This window comes from Perna viridis, chromosome 11, assembly GCF_037379345.1.
Source record: "Perna viridis isolate PV_CMFRI_1.1 ecotype Kerala chromosome 11, ASM3737934v1, whole genome shotgun sequence".
Classification (NCBI taxonomy): Eukaryota; Metazoa; Mollusca; class Bivalvia; order Mytilida; family Mytilidae; genus Perna; species Perna viridis.
Window position 1 is genome coordinate 35991195 of NC_142455.1, and position 27142 is coordinate 36018336.

General features: G+C 32.8%; 1 protein-coding gene across 12 annotated transcripts in view; it reads right to left on the reverse strand.

Moving 5' to 3' along the window:
- The window catches only part of LOC148603917 (RNA-binding motif, single-stranded-interacting protein 3-like), a 152915-nt gene that overhangs the window by 86906 nt on the left and 38867 nt on the right, over positions 1-27142 (reverse strand). For 4 of the 12 annotated variants that reach the window (XM_088553421.1, XM_088553417.1, XM_088553415.1 and 1 more), the window contains exon 3: positions 2060-2074. The exons of 5 other annotated variants lie outside the window; for them this stretch is intronic. In XM_088553421.1, the coding sequence (XP_088409547.1) occupies positions 2060-2074 (15 nt within the window). Of the gene's footprint in view, positions 1-2059; positions 2075-7220; positions 7371-13458; positions 13767-27142 lie in introns of those variants that run through there. 3 more of the 12 variants (XM_088553428.1, XM_088553423.1, XM_088553427.1) reach the window with 2 other exon arrangements.

Here is a 27142-nt window from a genome sequence, read left to right on the forward strand (position 1 = left end):
CGTTCTTACTGTCTGGATGTGGTTGTCATCTTCAGATATTGCTGCCATGCTTGCTAGAGTGGTTGTCTTGTGCAAACAATGCTTCTTAGCATATAAGGGTGATTGTCATCTGAAGAAATTGCTGCCATGCTTGCTAGAGTGATTGTCTTGTGCAAACACTGCCCCAATGCTTGCTAGAGTGGCTGTCTTGTGCAAAAGCTGCCACCTGTTTGCTAGAGTGGTTGTCTTGTGCAAACACTGCCACCATGCTTGCTAGAATGGTTGTCCTGAGCAAACACTGCTACCATACTTACTAGAGTGGTTGTCTGCGCAAACTATTGTTATCATTATTATACAACATTTGTATAGTGCATTATATAATATAAACAATTACCCTAAGCACTTGACATGATACAAATACAGTCAAACCTCGGTAGCTAGAACTCCAAGGGACCATTGGAATGTGTCATCGGGAGGTCGAGAAATTGAATTTCGTAGATTTCCAGATATTTTTCATTGCTGGTCCAAGTTTATTATTAGAAATTGCTTTCTTCCTACGAAGTACAAAGCTCTATGATATTTTTCATTCACTTTCAGAAGGTTATGTTGATTTGTTGACATTAAAAATGCTGTGTTCGCTTAAAAAAAAACTTTCAGAGTTCGAGTTCCTTGGTCATTAATTTGTTGACATTAAATTTTCTTTTATGCTTTCATCATACCAACTTCGGAACATTTTCGAACTTCAATCAGTACTATGTTAGATTAAAACTATCTAATTAGATATGACTTAAATATTACCTGTAATAAACTAAAATGACACTTAGAGTAATGATATTTTTTTCAGTTTTTCACACCTTTTATTACCCAAGCTGACAAAATGGCTGACAAGTTCGAGCTAGTGAGGGTTATTTTCTTAAGATTTACTACCAAACGGACCGACTAGTCAGTTGAGTGTTCAAGAAACTGAAGTTTGAGAAATCCAAGGTTTATGTTGATTGTATAGGAGAAAAGTTTCAGACTTCAAATTGTGTTCGCGTGTTCAAGCCACCCGAATTCAAGCAAGAGAAGTTTGACTGTACAAACAAAAATATACAAGAAAAGACTCATATGAAATGATTAAAAAAATGGAAACTAATAGTTAACAGATACACAATATAAATATAGCAATGACAAAAAAAAATTAAAAGCAAGACTAAAATGCAATGGAACCATGAAATTGCCTTTAAACTCATGTATATACACACACATGAAATAAAAACATAAAAAAATAAAATTTTAAAGCAATTTAGAAAGTATAATATTGAAAGGGAACAATCAGTAAAAACAAGGCTCCCAGGAGCTTGAATCTCTCACCTGTTTAAATGTTTGCCTTTCAAGGGCAACAGCTCTAAAAAGGAGTTGTCCGACAATTTACTCAACTAAAGATAAGGATTATTTCATAAATTAAAAGTTTCATTCTATCTATCATAGTTTTCAAGTTATTGACTGAAAACTTTTAAAGAAAACATCATTTTTTCACCTTTCAAGGGCAATAACTCTTATAAGAAGTAATCTGAAAGCTTTGAACCCTGCAGACTTTTGTAAGCCTTTTAATAAGGATTTGAATAATAATTGAAAGATTTGGCTAAACATAAACGTTTTGGAGATACACGAGTTCTGTCTGACCCTTTGTTCTTTTTAATTAACAGGGGCCATGTTTTTCCACAGATAAAAATCCCTACATCAGTTCTATGAAAAATACTCTTCGGAACATTCATACCAAATTGAGTTCCAATGGGTCTAGTAGTGTCAGAGAGAAGATGTTTGAAAGAAACAAAAACATTAAAAGGACATTAACTGCAACATGGCTCAACAGATTAAAATTCTAATGCAGATAGATGTAATTATGCTGAACACATTAATCCCATATCAGAATTTCGCTACACCTAACCATTTAGGAAATATATCTGAAAAACTTTTGTCTGACTGCTATGTTCTATTTGTAGTAATGGTGGCTTTTTTTTTTCGATGGTTAAAAAATCCCCACATCAGTTCTATTCAGGATACCCCAAAGAAGATTCATATCAACTTCTTAGCTTACCTGCAGCCAGGTGAACTAAAAGTGAAAGCAAAGATATAAGAAATCTAAAAGTATGTCTGTATATTTACAAAAATTAACACTAAAATTTAACAAACATTGTTGCCATGCTTGTAAGGGTAAATGTATTGTTCAATCATGGTGGTAATTTTTTCAAGGATCGCTGTATTTTTGTGCTTATAAGGAATAATTATTGGTGCATTCTACAATTGGAGAACAGATATTGATGTCAGGAACTATGATTAAGTTATCTACAGATGAGAACAACAAGATGGGTGGGCCAATGAACATCATTTAACCCAGAGCCAGTTAAGGTTGTCAAGAGTAACGAGATGTCCTGCCTAGAGATGGCTTTAATTATAAAATGATTCCTAACCCATCATTTAATCCCCCCTTTTTAAGCAATTCCATCATAAATCCCCCTTAAGTCACTAACCTGTCTAGAGATCCCCAGCAAACAAGATTTACATAACTCCCTTTACAATAAACTAATAAAACTTTCCTTCAATGTAACATCTTAAGTAAACATGTAATTTATAACTATATACACAAAGGTATGTTTATCACTGAATTCTACAATGTAACAATCTTATCACAGATTAATCAAACAATGTAATTATTATCAATAAATATAGTAATCACTGTATAAACATACATCTGACTGAATCAAGGCATCAATGAGATAGCGATTGAGGGGGAAGTCTGAGAAGTGATAGTTTTTGACTAACCCATTAGACTTAACCATTTTTAACTTATGATATGCATAAGTTGATTATGTAACATGAATAAAGCTGTTATTATTTCCATAAGAAAATTTTTATATATATTGTTGGGCAGGCATTGTTTAGTACCACGCTAGGCTTAGTGATATAGGGGAGTGAAATGGGTACTTTTAATGAAATATTTCAAGAATCTTGATGACTTCCTAATGACTAAGTTGAAAGGTTGTTGATTAAATGTCAGTAATACAATCGTTCACAGTTGCCATCATATATTAGTATAAACACAAGGAAGATTACCAATACTTAAATATATTTCTAAACTAAAACCTGTAATCCCTTTCAAAACATCACTTGGCCAACCTCGATCATCCTCCAAACAACCATCAACCAAGCACCAATCCCCCAAAATAAATCATTCTTTTAAATGAAAATAAGTATTACCAATAGTTTTCATCCTTTTTTAACAAAAATTATAAACACTTTTAAGATTACTCAAAAATTAAATTTAGGTCAATACAATAAAACATCTGTGACAATCTTCTATCTTGACCCATTTAAAACACATTCCATTCATAGCTACAGAGCTTATATCACATTACATCTGATCACACCCAGACCTAATTGTCATGGCTTATTCTAAACAACCTGATAATTTTCACAGTAATAACTTGCTACAAAAACACATTCCCTGGAACCTGAAGGTACAGGTGTTAAAATGACCATACATAGAAAAGCAACCATGATTTCTTTCCACACCAAACTGAAATCTTTTTAACACCCATTTTAAAGACCCAATTAATTGTACAGGTATAATACATGTAGATTCTATCTATGATTCAAATGAAGTGTCCCCAGTGTTTTTATCCCTGGGGCCAAATTCTGACCAAATCTCATTGTCCACTTTAAAATAATCTTCAAGTTTCTTAATAAAAGTGTCATACTGTTATTGTATAATAGGACCTGACAAAGACATGGAGATATGTAATGGCCTTTCAGAGTAAACCAAATAGCCATGGCGGGTGTAATTATAGGTGGGTAGATGACTGGTCTTTTTCAGGTCTATTCTGCAGCTCCAGTAGTCCTGTGGTAATAATTGATCCTTTTAAGACTGTTGATGAATTAATCCCATATTTACATGCATTACATAACATGCACTTAATTAGATCTTATTTATATTACTTTTGAAGTACATGTACTTGTACCAATAGATGCATAGTTGTGGCCAGGAACTGAATACACATTGGCAAACCTTTACAACACAGATGCATCCCTTCAGGATAGACATGAGCATCTACCATTGCTAATAAAAATCACAGTTGAATTTGGCCTAAGGTGAATATAGAAATAGAGATCAGAGGGGTTAGAAAAAAGCATATCTACCAGAAAACAATCATTAAAAAAATGAGACTCAGTGTATACTTTTACAAACTTATAAGGAATCATGTGAGTGTAAGTACTGGACATCTCAGTAGTGGATCCAGGGGAACTCCCATTCTTTTTGTTGGAAAACTTGTTAATTTTGTGCAAAATTTGGGAAGTTAGCAATAATATCCTGGAATTCATTTATGTGTAATTTCCCTTTCCAACTTCTATGGTTAAAATTATGCCACTGAATCACAAGATTTTTGGAACAGTTACTTATATTATTAATAACCTAAAGAAAAGTTTAATATGGTAAATTCTCAATTTTCCAGTTGACATTAATCTTCATGCAAAAAAAAACACATCTTAAATTGTTCAATTTAATCACAAAAAAACCATAATAATGACTTAAATCCTACGGTATATATTGCCAGTAAAAATGATCAGAGAATTCACTTATATCTTCACAATGGAGTTTATTTTAACAAATCCAGGGCAAAGTACTCTAAAAAGGAAAGATTTTAGTAGAAGATTGGGCCGACAAAATAATCTCTTTTGTATCCATGTTATATAACCGGTACTTGACAAGGTTTTATGAATGGTCTTTAAGACTGAATCAACTGTCTATTATGTTTTGTTTAAATTGAATTAGGAACCAATTTCTGGACAAATGAAGGGGAAAAAGATCAAGGAAAACTGTCTACAAAGTGACCAATATTATACTGCAAGAACATAACAAAGGAGTATAATTTCAGTTAAAGGGGTCCAAACCTTGGGCCCCAAATTTTTTCACAATGTTTCAACAAAAAGAGTCAATTACATCAGTTAGAAATAGTAGCCTGCCAGCCCAAGACTGGCTATTTTTTGGCAGTAAATATATTGAAATATTGTACATTGTATTCAGGACTGGCTAGAATTTGTGTGAGTTTCCTACCCTGAAAGGGGTACACATACCCCTCCCCCTAGATCCATGTTTGCATCTTTGACAGATGAATCAGAACAACTGAACAATATTAGTAGAATATCATAGCAAGATAAAAGCCATATCACCATATAATCCTGTAGGTTTCAATAGTGTTTTATCTAAAACACAGTAAAAATAGCAAAAAAAGACATTGACATATGGCACATGCTCTCTAGCTCTGGGGCTTACATGTAGTAATTAATTGTGTATGGCTAATACCAAGTTTTAATCAATTATCTGTTAGTCACCAGTGTAAAACATCAAACAACTAAGAGTTCACTTATACCAGGACATACTCTCTAAACACTGCGACAGTAGACTGAATAGCATGCCAGGACATACTCTCTAAACACTGCAGCAGTAGACTGAATAGCATGCCAGGACAGACTCTGTAAACTCTGCTAGAGTAAACTGAATAGCATGCCAGGACAGACTCTGTAAACTCTGCTGCAGTAAACTGAATAGCATGCCAGGACATACTCTCTAAACTTTGTTGCAGTAGAGTGAATAGCATGCCAGAATATACTCTCTAAACACTGCGGCAGTAGACTCAATAGCATGCCAGAACATACTCTCTGAACACTGCGGCAGTAGACTCAATAGCATGCCAGGACATACTCTCTAAACACTGCGGCAGTAGACTCAATAGCATGCCAGGACATACTCTCTAAACACTGCGGCAGTAGACTCAATAGCATGCCAGGACATACTCTCTAAACACTGCGGCAGTAGACTCAATAGCATGCCAGGACATACTCTCTAAACACTGCGGCAGTAGACTCAATAGCATGCCAGGACATACTCTCTAAACACTGCGGCAGTAGACTCAATAGCATGCCAGGACATACTCTCTAAACACTGCGGCAGTAGACTCAATAGCATGCCAGGACATACTCTCTAAACACTGCGGCAGTAGACTCAATAGCATGCCAGGACATACTCTCTAAACACTGCGGCAGTAGACTCAACAGCATGCCAGGACATACTCTCTAAACACTGCGGCAGTAGACTCAACAGCATGCCAGGACATACTCTCTAAACACTGCGGCAGTAGACTCAATAGCATGTCAGAACATACTCTCTAAATATTGATATTGAATGCATCAGTGCAACACATCAAGTAGCTGCACAACTACTCAAGAAGGACTTAACCAGAAACTTAGCTGTAATACACAGAGTGGCTGTATAACACATACAGTTGTGTGTCTAGGCTTAAGGAGAACCCTAGCTGTAATATACTGAATGGCTGCACAATCACAGTGGTGTGTCCAGGCTCACCCAGAAACATAGCTGCAAAGACTCATACAGTAGGCCCAAAACTAACATCAGAAATGAGAACCTAAACAAGCAAGGTAAACAAGAATGTCCCATTCAAGGCAGTTAAAATCAACTTACCAATGGAACACTTTTCAGCAATACACAATAGTCTTATAAAAGTGCTTTTTCACTAACCAAATTCCCAGTGCATAACCTTAACAAATCCATGATTTATAGACCAGATTTGGCCAACATTTTTTTCCCCATTTGTATATTATTTATACGAGTAGTATTGAATTTCAATCATTTATTCTTAAGTCTACTTTCGATAAAAAAAGTTTTCTCTGTGAAAACCGATCAAATACCCCATACCACAGTAACAATAGATTTTGTGACAGCGATCAGTCACTACAGCTTAAGTGACAGATTCTATTTAAACCCTTTTCATCCAGTTTTAAATATAAAAAATCTAATAAAACGAATTTCCTTTCAAATTGCATCAAGTTCTAGGTAGAAACAAACTCAAATTATGAAATAATTGGATCATTATGTAACAGGTGGCCAATCGAATCGGCAAACAAACTGGATGAATGAATCAGTCGCTGGGTAAATGTAGGGTATCAATAAAAACAATTATCAACTTTACTTAAGAATTCTCTATCATGAGAACAGTTAATTATCCAATGTCTTTGTCAAAAGAATAAATGATTGAAATGATAAAGACAAAATAACAAAATATAACCATACTGTGTAAACAAGCTACCTAAAGTGAACTCCAGCATCATAAAACAAAATAGATATTATTGCCAAAATTTGTTATTAATTTTCATTTCATATAAAACATTAAAGAGAAACTTACCATGGACTGGTTTAATGATGATAAAGGAACCAGTTGATATGGTGAATCCAAGTAAAGCATATTATCCAACATTTGGTCCGGCTACAGATGAAGATGTGTTTATTATTATAAATAAATGTTTGGGAGTTATCTTTCAGTTAAAGGACCAGTATATCAGGTGTTACGGTTGAGTAAACGAGGAATGTTTTACCTGTATACAGGTAGGAATCAGCTGACAGAAGGGGTTATAGAGACAACAGGTTGTATGGTCATTACAGTAACATCTATCACTGATTTTTTACAATGATAAGATTTGCTGTACTTTTCATTTTTATCCAGGTAACAAATATGTAGCAAAAATCAGATCAGTTTTTCATCTAAATGAAGATATGGTAATATGTTTTAAAACTTCATAAAATATGAAATTATAAGCTTATATAGATCTGTAATGAAAATAATGTTAAAATCACACATGTTTTCAAAGGGTGTAATCAGCTAACCACTAGAGAAAGAACTTCCTTTTTTAATTCCTTCAACAAACATTGACAAGTTTTCAGATTAACTTTTTTTGTGATTTAATCAGTTGGAAGTCTTGTCACTCAATCTAAAACACAGAGCTCTAGACATAGGAGTATTGTCTCTGTCAAAATCAGCCAACATAACCAATCTGTCATTAAGACATCTACATGTTTACTAAACATAGGGCTATTGATATGTCTAAATTAAAAACATTGAAACAAAGTTATAATTTAAATTCAAGTAGTCATAACTTAAAAAATTTCACATAATATAGGTAAACTTTATGAAATGAAATATCTTTACCTTATCCAGATTTTTTTCATTAAGTTTTGATATTAATCAAACTAAGAGAACATCCTAAAAATGAAAAAAAATGTCTTTAACCCAAAAACTAGGGGCCATTTATTATAAAAAAAGGGGAAAGTAAATGAGACAACTGAAGCTAGACACTATATATAAAATCCTTGTTTCTCTTGCTATTTCCCCTCTACACTATGTAATCACAATCATGACAGTGTAATAACTACAAGACTGTGTTACATCTATCTAAAAATAGTAAAATATTACCAGCCTAAGGGAGATAACTCTTTGACCTATATTTCATCCAATCATGTTGATTACATTTTCACTTTAGGCAAGTTTAATAGTTCAAATAAATCAAAATACATAAAGGTATGAAACCTGTATGCCAATGGCCAAAGGTGCTTAATTCAAGTTTTAGAAGGCTATGTATAGAAAATGAAATGGAAATGAAGAAAATGATTCCTACTTATCCAACTTATTTATGATATCATGAGAGGTAATAAAGGAACCAAAACAAATATTGGTAGAAGTTTGGACATGTATGTTTTACCTGTAGATACAAACAAAACACCACACCTGTTGACTAACTGCCAGGAGAAACAACTAAATGTCTAAATAGGACATTAAGAAACAATTATTTCCTACACATAATTAATAATTTGTCACCAACTATCACTTTCTACAACTCTATATCTACTATGACAGATAGATAGCTTGTTATATAGTCTTACTAATCAGTTTAAGTATTAATAATTATTAACTTATATTTTATCATTATTATATGAGAAGTTTTAAGCCTAGCTTATATCATGGACTTTTATGTAGTAAAATCAGAGTGATATTAAAAGACATTAAAATGCCAGAATTAAAGTCCTGGTACTTTAAATATATCTGCCTGCAGAATGATCTGTCCATGTGGATCTGTCAAATGATCAAACATTGGAATGTTGAGAAAATAACATAGATAAAATAAAACTTTATTTTAGAAGGTATTTTTTGTTTCAGAATTTTTGGACACTACAAAATTAGGGATATAACAACATACTCAACAATGGAATCTGATGCATCTAATTATCTTTTGGGTTTTAATGGTCGGTTAACATTTACATTACCATCAAGACTCCATCAAGGACATACAGTAAATATATGTACACCTTGGCCTATCTAATAGTTTCTTCAAAGCACCTCAGCCAGAACTAGGATAACAAATCCTGTGAGAGATTGATTTTAGAAAAATCAATAAGAACTAATGTTTCGCTCATAAAAACATCAATATATAAAGTATGAGGGTCAATCTCTGTTAACCTCTGATCAATATCCTCACTATACTAAAGAACTAAATAACATACTTTCTTAATTATCTATCATTAATTCTTAATTCCAGCATTATAAAGTCAGCTTTTGAGAACTATGGAAAAGGAACTTGTCGAACATCCCCTGGATGGAAATATACATCCATTATATGCTCTCAAAGGGAGCTAAATGGTACAGAAGTCTAAAAATGTAAAATGAAATTTTGTATGCTACAATGTTGCGACATGGTGGAAAAGGGGTAAATGGCACATGAAATTGCAAGAGTTCGAGTAAATTCATGTGCCATTTACCCCTTTTCCACCACTTCGCAACATTGTAGCATATGAATTTTCATTTTTAGACTTCTCTAGCTCATTGAAAACAGAATATAAAGTATGAGGGTCAATCTCCCAAAAGGAGCTAATAGTCCTAAAAACATCAGTATATAAAGTATGAGGGTCAATCTCCCAATGGGAGCTAATAGTCCTAAAAAGGTCGTATGAAAATTAAGAATGTGCTATATATTGTTACATTAAAATTTCTGCAAAATGGTGGGAAAGGGGTGTATGGCACATTCTTACGATTTTACGATTACGACATTACAACAAAACTTGTTAAACATTAGAATGTGATCAGACAAAGCAGCTTCAAGAGTAATTTTTTCAGTTTTTGATCTTTTGTTTCTATGGTCGTCATCATGAACTCGTGGATCGCTAGTGTATCCATCTACGCCATGAAAACTGATTTGTTCAGCGTATCATAGTTTTCCTTTCCTCTTTCGTTTACCCCAAACTTGACTTTTTATGAGCAACTCGACAGGTGTTTCTTGATAAGCAGAGGACCCTTACCCTACCGGTGCACCTGGTCCATGCTCCCAGTTTTTAGTGGACTACTCATTTGGTTTTGTTACTTTGTACGTATGATTTTAGTTACTTAATGTTCTTTGTTGTGTATGTCTGCTTTCCATGTCTGGCCTTTGTCCCTAGACTACATTCTTTTGATTACCGCTATAACCTTGGTTCCCTTGATTACTCTATCTTTATTTTAGATTTCACCTGTCTCAAATAATATCATATCAGTCATAAACAACACTTTATTTTACTATGAATGGTAGACAATTGTCAGAATCTTCAAATACATCCATACATGAATGCATGTCCAACTAAGCTCAGAATTACATTTTACCAAAGTTAAAACATGTCAGAGATAGTAACGTACGTTCTATAGACCTAATCAATAGGTATGTCGGAACTGTATGTACCAAATGTCTTCTGCTTCTAAAAATCAGACAGAAGGTGATTCATGCATGACAAAAACCCACCGAATTCAGTTTCATTTCTTGTTCAGAAACAGTAACTGACCACAAAACCAGTCAAAGTTTTTCTGTTGGTAAATTAAAATTATATAGATTGTACATGACATTGGCACTTTGCAAGAGTTATTGTTCTTGATTTGGTTTCATTTTGTTATAGTGGGAGATGAATGTATGATTGTCTCAAAAGTGCAGATCTGAATGCAGAAATAATTATTGTTATGTGAAAGTATAGCATATTTTGACTGAAAAAGCACTGTTTGTTTGGTGGGTTTTTCTTCACCAAGAATCACTTTACTATCGGCATGTCTGAATTTTATGTGGTACTTACTAAAGTAGATCATTAACCAGGAAATCAGATACAATGTATAACTAATCAATTCTTATAATTTTGACCAAAAATAACTTTCTTAAAACATTAAATATATTTTTAACTGTGATAGATAGGAAGTTAAGGTGGGGCCCTTGTTTGTTCAAATATATCATCTCCATATCTTACAACAAGCATCAAGTAACTTCAATTATGTATGAATACATTAAGCAATATTACTTTAGAAATAACAAAAATATAATTTCATGCCATTTAAAAGTAAAATGTCAAAAAGAAATGAAATCAAAAACCCATGACCAAAGAAATATTTTTCAAAACCACATAAATGCATACCTAATTTGGTATCAAGTATCTTGGGAAAGGGCCAAACAAAAAAATAATTGGTGTTTCATAACTGAAGTTGTATATTGTAGTATGTAAAATCATGCTTTGTTGAATATCTTACTTTTGAAACTATTCCTTTTTAAAGGAAATGTACACTTTACACCTGAATCACACCTGTTAGCTATATTCTACATACCTTTCAATGAATGTAAGTGGGGTTATAGATGTTGCTCAGCTGGGATAAACATTAAAGTTAGCTAAAGGAATAAATTGTAACTGCAGAGGTGGAAACAAGCAATCCAGAAATAATAACACTATGTCCACCAGCAGAAACAAGAGGCTCCCAGGAGCCTGTATCACTCACCTCATTCAATTTTTGCCCTTTAAGGGTAATAATTCTAACAAGAAGTTGTCAGACAATTTTGACTCCATTTGATTCCTTGGACACATTTGTAAGCCTTATAATTAGAATCATTTCAGCAATTGAAAGCTATTGGCTAAACCTAACAGATTTGGAGGTGTATGCAAAAATCTGCTGTCTGACCCCATTGTTCTGTTTTTAGAAATGGCAGCCATGTTTTTTAGCCATCAAAAAAGTCATTTCGTTAAGGATACCCTATAAAACAAATATGTCAATTTTCATTGAATTCTGTAGAGCAGTTTCTGAGGAGAAGATTTTTTAAAAATAATAACATCATAAACAAAAACGTCCAAAAAGGGCAATAACTCCAACATGGGTCAACAAATTTTCACCAAAATTTGACCACAGATATATCTCTTCATAATAATTTTACCCCCGTCAGAATTCGGCTAAACCTAACGGTTTTGGAGATAAATGCGAAAAAATACTGTCTGACCCCTACGTTGTAGTTTTAGTAACGGCGGCCATGTTTTTCAACAGATAAAAAATCCTCACACCAGTTCTATGCACGATACTCCAAGAAACATTCATACCAAGTTTGGTTCCAATTGGTCAGAAGGTGTCAGAGCTGAAGAGTTTTGAAAAATTGTTAACGATGACAATGACGGACAACAACGGACGCCAAGTGATGGCAATAGCTCACATGGCCTTCGACCAGGTGAGCTAATAAAAAGTCATTTACCATGCATTATTTTATTGTTTAACAAGCAAATTTTGCAAAGTGCTTATTTTGGCATTTTTTAAGCAGTCTGTCTGTAAACACCAAATACAAATTTGGCCAAACATTTACACTAGGCTTCAGTACTTAGCTTTTCTCTAAAATTAGAAACATCAAATTGCAAAAATTGCAAAATTTTACACCTGCCAAAACTATCCTGAATTTCGGACAAGAAGGAAAGTCAAGGATATTAGACAGTCAAAGAAAAGGAAGTTGTAAACTTGGGCATGTAAGAAATGCCCATTAGTTAGAACCTTACTGAACTTTCAGAAAGGTTACAGTTACTATAAAAAGAATGTATCTTTCTGTATCAGCTGATATTTATAGAATGTATCTTTCTGTATCAACTGATATTTATAGAATGTATCTTTCTGTATCAGCTGATATTTATAAAATGTATCTTTCTGTATCAGCTGATATTTATAAAATGTATCTTTCTGTATCTGCTACTATTTTTAGAGTGTATCTTTCTGTATCTGCAGATATTTATAGAATGAATCTTTCTGTATCGGCTGCTATTTATAGAATATATCTTAATGAAGGTTACAGTTACTATATAAAGAATGTATCTTTCTGTATCAGTACTATTTATAGAACGTATCTTACTGAAGGTTACAGTTACTTTATACGTGTATACAGAATGTATCGTCCTGCAGGTTAAAATACAAATTTGATAAATAAATCACTGAAACCCTTTAACTACAGTCAAAGTTTGAAGTAGCTCTTATCTGCTTAGAAATAAGATTATAAACTTTGCCAGGGATGATTCCAGGATTTCAGGTTTGGGGGTGTAAATAGAAGTAAAGGCAATGCCAAGCAAGACAAGCAAAATTTTGGGGGTAGAATTTGTGAAAAAAATCAAGGTTTCATTAAAAAAAGTTTTTTGAGGGAGGGGATGTACGCCTGGCATGCCTTCCCTTGGATCCTTGTTTACATATGCAAAGAAGAAACAAATCAAGAAATGCATGTTTATCAAATTTACCCAATGTTATGCGAGTATCATTTACCAAAATAAACTGCAATGTGTTTAAGACTTACAGTATAATACACAAGTCCTGGTTGTCTCTGGTCAACAAACATCACTGCTCTTTTGTCACCACAAATGATCTACAGTGTTGATAATTCTAATCTTCCCTAATCGCTCAAATCCTTGCTGAATACAACTGCCCTACTATGTCTGGTCCTTGCTGACCACTTATAACCAAACCTTAACCAGCTTGGTATCCAAGTTTGATGATAAGGTATACAAATTATTTAGTACTATACTGCCTTTAACTATTTACTTGCATAGATAACTATGAATTGGAACTCAGAGTCTTTTCATTCATCAATGAATAGTGATGATGTTTCGTCTTACATTGACAAATCGTTCAGCCATAGATTGTGGTCATTTAAGATAGAGGAGTGTATTATGAATTTAAACACTAGAGAATTTCTATAGACCCGTCCTGTGTCGCAGTATGAATAAGGGCGTATCAAATTTTTGTTTTGTTCGTACGATTTTATATAATATCAATTTTCATTTCAGTGTCAATGTGATAAAGAATGTATTTACCTTGTAAGACATAACACTACTAATTTCTATATCATTATGGGTATAACATATCATAGTTTGATAACATCTGTTAGAATTTTTACATTCTATAGTTAATTTGAGGTATAACAAGACAATCCTTTTTTGTTTTTCATTGTAACTATCAATGAAATTTTGAATTTCCTAACTAATGATGAACATGACAAAAGAGATCTATGGGCAAACACCAGTGAGATATACAACCCCCCTTACCATGACATGTTTTACATTTCGTACAATTCAACAATCCATAAAAAATTCTGGGAAACATCAGTGAGATGCATTACCCTGTTTTACAAGTGGTTAAAGGCTGTTAATTTCCAAACCATTCCATCTTTTAAGAAAATAACTTGATTGGGACAGACAATCAATCAAAAGACTTTTAACCATTCATTAACCTTATAACCTTGACCTTAACCTATAAAATACATGTACCATTCTAACTTGTAATATATCACAATGAAATACAAAAATTCAAGAAAAATTTATCAAATAAATTATTGCAATGTCAAGGCTCTACATGTGAAATGTGCCAGTTTTACACTTTCAAAAACATCTGCTGTATGATAAATACATTACAGCTTCCACTGGTACATGAAATAAAATGTTCTGAACACATCTATTCATGCAGACAATTAAAATTTTCATTTATCTTTATTTAAAGGGAAATAGGTATGTCTATCATTTGAAGGTTAAGTAAACAGTAAACTGAAATACCAGTCATCCCTAGCAATTACTGGTAGGGGTAATCTATGGATCTACAACCAACCCAATTACCATACTGTGGATTATTTTGTTGGGTGTAAATTTTTGCAATTAGAGACAAAAAGAAATAAGAAAAATTTTTGATTTTCTAATTTTGGCAGAAACTTGATGGTGCCAAGAGTAAGAGTCTATTTTGCAGAATTTATTATGGCATTCTAAGACAGACTGCTAAAATAGCCAAAATAAGAATTCTGCAAAAATCACCCACTATACAGTATCCCGATGACTTGAGGTTTGTCTGGGATAATAGACAGTTTCTATGGACCCAGTTATACATATTCTTAAATGGGGGCATCTGGGATACATTGATAACTTCACAGTGCCCAATTATCCCTAGCCTCAACTGACTGGATCTATCTAGCTAGGCTACCAAAAAAAACTTCAATGGGCCCAGTTACTCCTATTTTCATATGGACGGGTTATCTTCATTACAGACAATTTCAGTGTGCCCATTTTGCCCCACAATACTTGAGAACTTTAAGGATCAAAGCAAACTTAGTATATAAAAAAATGGTCATGTCAATATAAAGCCCAACAAATCAGCTATCTATAGCTAGGGTGTAATGTCAATAGACATGCTGATTAAATACAGTAAATAAAGGATTAAAATTACAAAAACTATCTAAACCCTACCATACTGCACATACAATCCAAAGGATATCTTAAACCATATACTGTAATGGCAGCCTTCACTTTATCTCAATATTGTACATACATTTTTGTATCTTATATCTAATCCACAGAAGTTTTGGTATCATACCTCAAAAATCTACAATGTAATTATGTGTTAATTTTTATACTTACAATTTTTATCTGTTTTTTATTCAAGATAAGTAGAGAAATTGTGCATATGGGGCTCCCAACTTTCAATTAAAGGGAGAGAACCCTCACACACACACACATAGACTAAAGAGCTTAATTTTTTTCTTTCATTTTCTTTAAATTTGTTAAGAAGATAATCTTTTTTTTTAAATACATGTACATGTACTCAAGTAGATCAGGTAAAAAACAAACTTAATTACATGTGTCAATCAAATAAGAAATACTTGCATATTACAAGTTCAATTCAAGAACATGTAAAGATTTCCTGTCATTCAATCAAAGGGAGGGAATCCTCACAAAAATAATCTAAAAGACATAATTTTCAGAAAAAAACACTTAATTACAGGTGTCAATCATAATATGAAAAACCTGCAAGTATAGTACAGTAAGGAAAGAAAAATATTCAGTTTAATTAAATATGTTGAAACAATCTCAGCTCACCAACACCTTTATTCCAGGAACAAAAAACCTAAGAAAATTCTAGGAAGGCAACCATGTAAATGTCAATTTCTTATTACATATGCATACCAGACATCATGAGCATGCAAAAACAGCACATCATATACTGTATAGGATGACAATAATAGTTAATAGAGACTTAAGTTGAATTCAATATTATTTAGATCATAGCCATCATTGTAAACTGGTTTTACTTTTTATCCAAGATGACGTACACTTAAGATAAGCCTGACACTAACAGATACGGTCACTTAAATGTATATCTGTTCATCCAACCATGATGGTCCCTGGGGTTATATTTATTTCTTCTCATTTTTCAGTCTTTAAATAAGGATTTCCTCTGCATTTATTTGCATATGTTTACCAAAATAAAATCATGCTTTGTATACAAAATATGTAAATCATATTACACTCACCAACATTATTTGATAATCCTTTGAAATGATTATTTATGGTCAGTTTGAATTATTGCAGAAAATGTCCAAAATGTAGTGACAAGAGGCACCACACACACAATTTCACACAAATAAAGCCTTTTTCACAAATATTTTATGTAATCAACCACTAACAAAAACCACATAAATTAGAACTACTCTTGCCTGGGGCAAAATACAGAAAATGAAATTCTTTCACAGCTTTATTAATTGTTATTTAATTAATGTCATAGTTACCCCTTGGTGAGCCCTCACTGTTATAATCATTATATCTATCAAGTTTATCCAATATTACATAACACAAGACACATAAAGCTTAACATTGTGTAAAGACCAACAGATTAAAATCAAAGAAAAACACAGTTTTATCAGAAGGTAGTTCATTTACCAGCTCGTATATAAAGGTTCAATTCTTCCCAATTATTACATTTTTTCTACAAATTTCCTCCCTTCATTTCATGTCTAACATTTACATAACATAACCTTTGATCTATCCAGAGCTAAATTTGCATTTTTATGTTAAATTTCTATACAAAATAGTTTTTAGAATATTTTTTTGGTGTTTCTCTTTCCTTAAAATTTTAGAATAAATAGAACTATTTCTTGAATACTTCAGTTTCACAAATTTTATACTAAAGCACACCTGCTCTGAACATTAGTAAATATTATATAACCAACTTTGTTTCAATAGTTTAATTGTTTTACATTAATATTTCACTCAACCAATCAATAAAATTTTGTAATGAACTAAAATATTCAGTACAGGGTATTACACAAAGGAGAGTGCTATATTCAGTACAGGGTATTTCACAAAGGATTGTGCTATTAAGGTTATACATAATCTAACTAAAAACATTTTATTTTCAAATTGTAAATTTTTTATAGCCAATAAAAACTATTTCCAAAAAAAATCAAGCAAAGCTCAATTGGTGATACCCACTGCTTCCATCCCCAGAAACACAATAGGATATCCCATAAGTGATTTAAGCAATCAGATGAGAAAACAAAATAGGAAATGTATAATGGCACCATGTAATAAAGAATCTGTGAAAGTTTCATCAAATTCCATTCAGCGATTCAAGGACTTGAGGATTAGAAGAGGGTCACCCCCCCCTTTTTGGTCAACAAAAGACGACGTCCGCATTTTGCATCAGGAAACCCCAAAAGTCATTCAGAATGGGAAAAAATAAGAGGTGCTCAATGGCATCATGTAATAAGGAAACTGTGAAACATTCATCAAATTCCATTCAGTGTTTTAACAAGGGACAAATGAACAGATGAACACTATGATTACTTATACCTCTATTTTTCAAGGTGGGGGTATGAAAATAGTTTCTCTAAAAATCTGCCAGGTAGTGATTCTTCACATAATTTTCCTAAATTAGTAGCTCAGACATGGGGACATTATCAATCTATGTAATGTATATAGTCAATAAGGCGAGTTAATTCATTACTGAAGAAATTTTTCCATACTATACCAAAGCTGTAAATTCAAAAATCACCAATACTTTTACTTGAACAGTGGTGACACTGCCTCAACCTAGGGAATCTATAGGGAATTTAGAAACAAATATCTGTGAACTTACAGAACCCTACAAGTACCATGTAGACCACAAAGGGAAGCATTTTTAAAATTTGAATTAAAAATTGTAAATCAAATTTTCGTCATATTGATTTATACATTGGTGGCTTCTAAAATAAAACAGCTATATCTCCTGCCGGACTGATTAATATCTACACGATGGCAGCTAATATGACATTGAATTGTCATAAACTGTCATAACTGTGCCATCCATTAGTGAAGAAATTGAATCACTCCTGATGTAACTTCACATCACATTATATTAAATATCTTCTACTGAGATTCTCTGTCTGGAAGTAAAGATTTCAAAATCAATTTGAATATGAAGAGGTACACCACTTGGGATGACATAATTAGCAGTCACAAGACATCTCAAACTTACAGACACAAAAAAGAATAAGAAAAGTTTTTAAAGACATCAATTACAATGTAGAATGATATCTCTTAGCACATGTAATTATTTTCGCTGTGATTGCACTAACTTTGAATTCATAAAAAGAAGATATCAGAACTGTATATGGAAAGAAAAAGGATGACCAAGTTTTCTAATAGATTAATTTTTCATCTACTCTGAGCTGGTGGAAGTCATTTTTCAACTGCATAGCTGTCATATCTGGCTTTGTACAGAATATTTATGTTCTGTAACCTAAGATTATCTTGGAACCACGTTACAAATCTCAAATTACAAGGAATAACCATGTGTTTGTTAAATATACACATCAGAACAAGCTGATAAAGTATCAATCTAACCTTGATTCAACGGAAACTTGGTTAGGACATTAATCAGTGGCGGAGGCATCAGGTGAGATAATCTGCAGGTATTTAAAGTGTTGTCGAGTCAGATCATGGCCCATGATACAATAAACAATAGTCAATGATTTCGAACAAATAATCTTTTAAAAAGATAAAACCTTATTCTCCATGAGATCGATGTAAAGCAATAAAGGACCTATTGGTATCAGACTTGCTCTGTATAGCTACAATATGTTATTATCTTTGTGGTAACAACGTAACGTGACTTCATCAAGTACCAGCAACGCTTTATCATCACAAAAACAAGAATTTGTTTCTTTCTAAGGATCGTTACATTTCCGTAACAGTTGGCCGTCAGACTCCCATCATGCCATTTTCAATATGAATCATGTAACTTAACATGTGTCATAAAACACAGGGACTTTTCTGTTGGCATGTTAGGTTCTCTATTGTTCCATGAGTATAGGGTAAATACCACAGAAAAACTGAAGCTTGGAGTCAAATTATAATTAAACATTTGTTCCATATCAATAAGTATCATTAATTGGGACTATAACCTCCTGTTGGGGGTCTGAAAGGTGAATGGCCCAAAATCCTTCTGAAAGAAATGATACATAAAATTTGGAAGAGTGATTGTTTAAAACAGGTGTAGAGTGGGTGTTCTGGAAAGTTTTGTAAAATTCGTTAGACATCACTCATAACATCACGGTTGTCTTTCATCAACACAGTCAGGATTTGAGTATAAATAGCTGACTTTCCTATAAGCCCAAAATTATATCAGTCAGAGTACATATAGTTTGTCGATTATTCACCTAAAATCATATCAGTCAGAGAACATGTGGTTTGTCGATTATTCACCTAATATCATATCAGTCAGAGAACATGAGGTTTGTCAATTATTCACCTAAAATCATATCAGTCAGAGAACATGTGGTTTGTCGATTATTCACCTAAAATCATATCAGTCAGAGAACATGTGGTTTGTCGATTATTCACCTAAAATCATATCAGTCAGAGAACATGTGGTTTGTCAATTATTCACCTAAAATCATATCAGTCAGAGAACATGTTTTATTGATCGATTATTCACCTAAAATCATATCAGTCAGAGAACATGTGGTTTGTCAATTATTGACCTAAAATCATATCAGTCAGAGAACATGTGGTTTGTTAATTATTCACCTAAAATCATATTAGTCAGTGAACTTGTGGTTTGTCAATTAAAATTATATCAGTCAGAGAACATGTTTTATTGATTGATTATTGGGGTTTAACGCCCAAGCAGCAATATGTCAGCTACATTCAGGCCATGAACATGAAATGGATGATAAAATGAACATGAAATGATGATGATGAAATGAAAAAAAGGGTTGGGACACATGGACAATAGGGTCAACAAATTTTGATTGCCACCAGAAAAAGAGAGGGACAGGTAGAGTCAAACAATTTAGCCTCCTATGGCGGAGCGCAAAGATTCCTACTCCTATCGAATACCATAGAAGGGTTCTTAGGAATGTGGGATCTTTCCCAACACAGTGTACCACTATGGTTTGTGGTCAGGTTTTCCTTATACCCTGACATCCCCTGCATGTAACACACCAGGGGTACCCCATTCTACCACCTGGGGCACACAACTCAGTTGCTCTGAGGGCAGAGCGCCCTAGCCCCCAGCTAGGGTTCTGAGCACTATTTAGTCGCCTTTTATGACAAGCTTTGCGCTGCTGCCGGCCTATTCTTTTGACACCCGGACCCACACAGGGCCAGTCAGAGAACATTTGATTTGTCAATTATTCACCTAAAATCATATCAGTTAGAGTACATTTAGTTTGTCAATTATTCAATATTAACCTTGCTCATTGCACTGTTTAAGAAACTTATTCCTTTTTGTTTTTTTATCCTAATTACAAAGAAATGTTAATATATTACAGGAATTCTTTTTGTTTTACTATCAAATTTTGGAGACACATAGTCAGTGTAAAATTGGCAACAACAAAAAATATAGATTTGCCAAAAGCACATTATGTTTTTCAGGGCAGTATCCCAGATTTTTGAGGAAAGGAAATGATAACAAACCAAATTGTTGAGCACGAAAATGCTCTAAAAAGTTTTGGGTACAAAGGCTGAAGAATTAAGATTGAAGGCAATATGAAATACTCTGTTTTTTACACCATAACCCATATTTCAACCCGTATTTCAAAACTATTTAATATTTTTTCAAGAGAAACAACCAATATTTGGAGATAAATTTAAAATGTAAAAGCAGTTTTATCTAAGTTCTGATTACGATTACATCTTCCTGCTATAAATGATCAAGCTATCAAAAACAAAATAAGTACTAAAGTTTTACAAAGGAAATTTTTCTTTACACAAAGCAGGAAGTATGTAAATGTCCATTCATTGGCTATCACTTAACTCTGACTGCAAGTGATTTCCATCAACACCAATATCTAGCTAGACAAATAGTGATTTAGTTCATTCTGAAAACATACATATCACTTTATTCTAGAAATGCTACTAAAAGTTAATTTTATTCCATTGAATCGATATGACAAAGATTTTGTGTCAGAAGTCTGAAAATAATTTGAGCCTTAAACAAAGTTTATAGCTGTGTTGCATGATAGAAACTCATTTAATGTGGGGCAGATAATCTCATAATGTAATGATGTATTAAAGTGTAAAACTTCCCTTCCTCAAATTAGTATTGGAATTTCAAGTTCAAAATGCAAAAAAAGTTTTCTAAAATTCACAACTTCTTATGTGCCCCCTATGCTTTAGTGAATGGTAGATCTTTCGACAATTTAGAGGTTATAAACAGAATGGATGTGGTGAATATGTCAAAGAGACAACAAACCCACCAGTGTGAAAATGTCAGGTCAAGGTCACCCATGGGTCTTCAATGAACAAGTAAGAATTCTACAGAGCTTGTCAAAAAACAACATTATACACAGTGAAATAGTTTCTCTAATGCAGACTTTGGCAACATAAAAATAAACTGAAAGTGAAAACGAAACAAGATATGCAGAGGTCTAGTTGTTTAATTTTTCTGTTTTTATTTTCCCTGAAATTTTATTTCTACTGTTTTATTAGGTTGTACCCTAGTTCCTATGTACAGTAACACCTGTCTAAACAAACCCTGAATAACTGTACACCTGTCTAAACAAAACCCTGAATAACTGATGACCTGTCTAAATAAGACACCTTCTGAAGTCCTCTAAGAACATTTTCAATGCACTTTATATCTGTAAATAAAATATTAGCCTAAAAAATTTCAGTTATTAAAAGGCTAAGTTTAAACAACTTTATTATTGTATAAAGTTCCAGGAAGTAAGATTTTATTCTTGTTGCTTATTTCAAAAGTGTTGAAAAGGCTTACCATGACTTTATTTTGAAGGCCAATAAGTGTCATGGCTAATGAGTGACATTATATTTAGTCTTCAGAGTAAAGAGCCACCAACAATTTACTTCACAGATGCTATAGAGATGGCTTAAATAGCTGGCAGGTGTTTTTCATTCCTTTATTTTTCGTGCATTTGATATCATATGGGTGACAGTAATATATAGACATTTATGTACGCCCACAAAATGTAACATCAACGTTCAAACCATTCATGGTAAAGTGTCACTAAAATCATCTATGTTTGACTGAAGAAATTTAATTAAATATTAGAATAGAAAATTTTGTTCACTACAGTAATATTTCACACTTGAGCTATTACTGTTTCTAATTGAACAGTTTCTCATCCTATAAAGAAATGTATAAAATGTTCAAAACTCACGCCTTTTTCTACAGTTACAAATCAATTTTCTTCAAATATAATATTAACTCACAACTGACAGACAATTTTTATTTATTGTGCTTGGCAGCTTGCTCTTTAAAATTGTTATTTAAGTTTCTGTACTATTAAATTAGTTCTATCATTTATATACATGTATATTGTGAAGAACAACATTGGGGCAACTTATATAATGACCCCTTAGTGTTACATGTAACTGCCAGGTAGGTCCATGAGCATGCTACATTTCCATAACAATAATTCTTTTGTTCTACCTTAGGCCCTACCTTCATGAAAGTATATATCATGTATGCTCATCGTATACCCGAGATTAAAACAAAAGGGTCTATAGCAGTATGCTCATCATATACCCGAGATTAAAACAAAAGGGTCTATAGCAGTATGCTCATCATATACCCGAGATTAAAACAAAAGGGTCTATAGCAGTATGCTCATCGTATACCCGAGATTAAAACAAAAGGGTCTATAGCAGTATGCTCATCGTATATCCGAGATTAAAACAAAAGGGTCTATAGCAGTATGCTCATCGTATACCCGAGATTAAAACAAAAGGGTCTATAGCAGTATGCTCATCATATACCCGAGATTAAAACAAAAGGGTCATAGCAGTATGCTCATCATATACCCGAGATTAAAACAAAAGGGTCTATAGCAGTATGCTCATCGTATACCCGAGATTAAAACAAAAGGAGCAGTAAAGAGACTAGATCATAATCCAAACTTTTCTACTCCATATTGGGTTTTTTTTCTGTTTGAAATACAACAGAACGTTTTGTAGGAAAAAGCAACTGAACTAAGCACAGTTTCACCTGATCTTAACTTCATTTCATGGGTACAATGACATTATATAACTAGCCATCGTTCCTTGTATATTTATTTGTTAACCATTGTATCTTGCATATTTATTTGTTAACCACTGTACCTTGTATACTTATTTGTTAACATCGTACCTTGCATATTTATTTGTTAACCATCGTACCTTGTATATTTATTTGTTAACATCGTACCTTGTATATTTATTTGTTAACCATCGTACCTTGTATATTTATTTGTTAACCATCGTTCCTTGTATATTTATTTGTTCACCATCGTTCCTTGTATATTTATTTGTTAAAAGGAATGGTCAATTATCACCCCAAGACTTGAAATTGAAGCAAATATCTTTTTTGAAAAAATTACAATATAAATAGCGATGTGAAAATCCTCTATTATTTATTTTTTTTTAGTTTTTCATTTGGTTGTTGCACTTTTGAGAAAAAAATTATATAGATTGTACATGAAATTGGCACTTTGCAAGAGTTATTGTTCTTGATTTGGCTACATTTGGTTGAATTTAATGGGAGATAAATGTATGATTTTCTAAAAAGTGCAGATCTGAAAGCAGAAATGATGATCATTATGTGAATGTGTAGCATATGTAGACTGTAAAAGCATTGTTTGTTTGGTGGGTTTTTCTTCACCATGAATCACTTTACCATTGGTAGTGTCTGAATTTTATGTGGACTGGTACTTAATAAAAAAAAAACAGTCTAAGCAAAAATCTGCAGACTATGATTAAAATATCCCTATGTAGAGCATTCTACTGCAAAATAATCCTCTATATAAAGATCACTTTGTCTTAGATGATGGAAGTTAATCACATTATAAGTTAAAGCTTTAGCTGTATGTTTATGTACTGCATATCAAATGTAGCAGGTGCAATTACTGCTTAAGATTCGGCAAACTCAGATTACAATTCTACCAGCTTTAGATTGACTATAAGAGGGACAACGAATGCAAAGCTTTGTAGCGCAATGTGGGTCGAATGTAAAGGAATCAATACAATTAGCAATACATTTTATTTCCCAAGTACAAAATACTTTATTGCATACAGAAGTCATTAAAATGGACCAATCTCATTTCAAGTGGGGTAGGTATGTGGCAGTTGCACTAACCTTGTTGGAACAGCTAGGCTATTCCCAATGTTGGACTAGAAATTAGTCCTCAGACAATTATTAATAGTTGGCAAAGTTATCTTATTCAAATCTATACATATTCATTGATAAGGTGAATAATAAATCATAATACTTCAATGTCTGAGAAAATCTGTTATAAAATATATCAATTTGGATAAAGTTTATTTTCATTTTCAGTATCTTTAGATTATCTAAATAAATTATTAATGACTTAAATCTCAAAACACAACAAAATTAATTAAACTGAAATAAGTCAATCAAGGGACATAAATCAAGCAGTTCTGCCACACAAACATGAACTAACTGTATAACAGTAGTTGGTAAAACAACGTTTTTTTGTTGGATCAATTGCCCTTCAAAGAGTAATTACAAATGGCAACCAAAATATATCTTGGCATGACCATAATAAAGAGCTTTGCCAATAGGACATGATATGCCAGTCCCCTTTAAGCTTCTCTGAATAGATAGACACAACTGAAAGAAGTAATTCACACAAGTTTTTAGGAAATTGCTGAAAGTATTTTTAAGTTATTGTCCTATAAATAAAGTCCCAAAATAGGAAACACAAAATCAAAAATCTAAAAGATTCAACAGGAAGTTTATATCAATAGAACAAAACAAGTCACCAAAGATAGAAGGAAATTATCATATTTGATTTATACTAAAAAAAATAACAGGTTAACAACAGTATACCATTATAAAGACTGTCTTTCAAAGCATGCAACTAAAGACAAAGATACTGAAGGAATCATTTATAATTTTGTCTGTGGTCCAACAATTCCATTACTATGAATGTTTATCTCGATTAATGAACCTGCCTGATTAATTTTCTAATTAAGTCATCTCTGTTGGTAATTATAGATTTATTCATATTCATTCATAGATCTCATCAAAGACACAAATTATCTTCCTTCTAAATGTACAGAACAACCACCATGCTGGTGCTCCGATAAAAGAGCGATAAATTCAGATAAGACTCTGCAAATTGTTAGTGTCCTTATCAACAGTTCCTCTACCAATAAATGTTATGAACAGGAAATAGAGCCATTTTGTACAAAATTATCAACTTTATTATGGCTTTTGATAACTTCTAGTGTATTCCTGATGATTTTTGATCCATTATTTCTATTTTTGGAAGGTTCAGGGGAGGTCATCCTCACCTACAGGAATCCAAACACAGATTCTTTAGATCAAACAAGAATCACTAAAATTGCTCATCACAGGCATTTTACACATGTAAAGATTGCAACTTCAAAGCAAATCTTAAGAAACAAAGTCATGAAGACCATGGTACATTTGGTTTCAAATCTAGCACATTTTCATTGTGGCAAAAAAAAGAAGGTCTTTGATATACAGAAGTTCTTACCAGAAAACAAATATTTGGCAAGTATACATACTTGTTTCCCTCTGTGATGACATAAATCTTTAATTTAGTGCAACATATATTTATATTTAAAAGACCTTTGTCAGAAGTTGACATTCTATTTGAAAGAGAAAAAAGATGTGCATGCAGAAAAAGAACTGGAAAGAGAAATTGATATTCCTCCTGAAATGTCAAGCTCCACAAAGTGGCAGGCGTTCTTTTCCTCTCTTACTATCCGCTACAGACAAGCCTTTCCTCGGGCATAATACAAATCAAATGTTGTTTGACAATCAGATAAATCTCCTAAAATAATTTTCTTTTTCCTGACTTTGTAACATTCTTGCATTTTCTGAGACGGCTGGCTGCAGTTTTTAGAGTGATTTTTTAACACCAGACACTATTGGAAGCTTGCTGAAAGATAACTAAATTTTCTTATAGAAAGATAACGAGACATTCTTCTAGATACCTAACTAGATGTTCTTTCAAAAGAGAAATGGTGATTCATCCAGAAAGATAACTAGATATTCCACATAAAAGATGATAAAAAGTTCTAGACAACTAGATAACAAGACAATCCTTCAGAAAGAGAACTAGATACTGCTCCAGAAAGTAAACTAGACATTCCTTAAGATATAACTAGACAATCCTTCAGAAAGAGAACTAGATATTCCTCCATAAAGTAAACTAGACATTCCTTAAGATATAACTAGACAATCCTTCAGAAAGAGAATTAGATATTCATTCAGAGAGAAAAGTAGACGTTCCTTAAGATATAACTAGACAATCCTTCAGAAAGAGAACTAGATATTCATTCAGAAAAAGAACTAAACATTCCTCAAGATATAACTAATCAATCCTTTAGAAAGATAACTAGGCATTTCTTAAGATATAACAAGACAACCCTTCAGAGAGAAAACGATATTCCTCCAGAAAGTAAACTATACATTTTTTAAGATATAACTAGACAATCCTTCAGAAAGAGAACTAGATATTCCTCCAGAAAGTAGACAAGACATTCCTTAAGATATAACTAGACAATCCTTCAGAAAGAGAACTAGATATTCCTTCAGAGAGATAGTTAGACATTGCTTAAGATATAACTAGAAAATCCGTCAGACAGATAACAAGACTTTTTTCCAGAAAGATAACTTGATATTTGTTCTTTGTTGTGTTTACTGTGTTTATTTTTCCTGTCTAATTGTTATCCTTTGATTATGTTAAT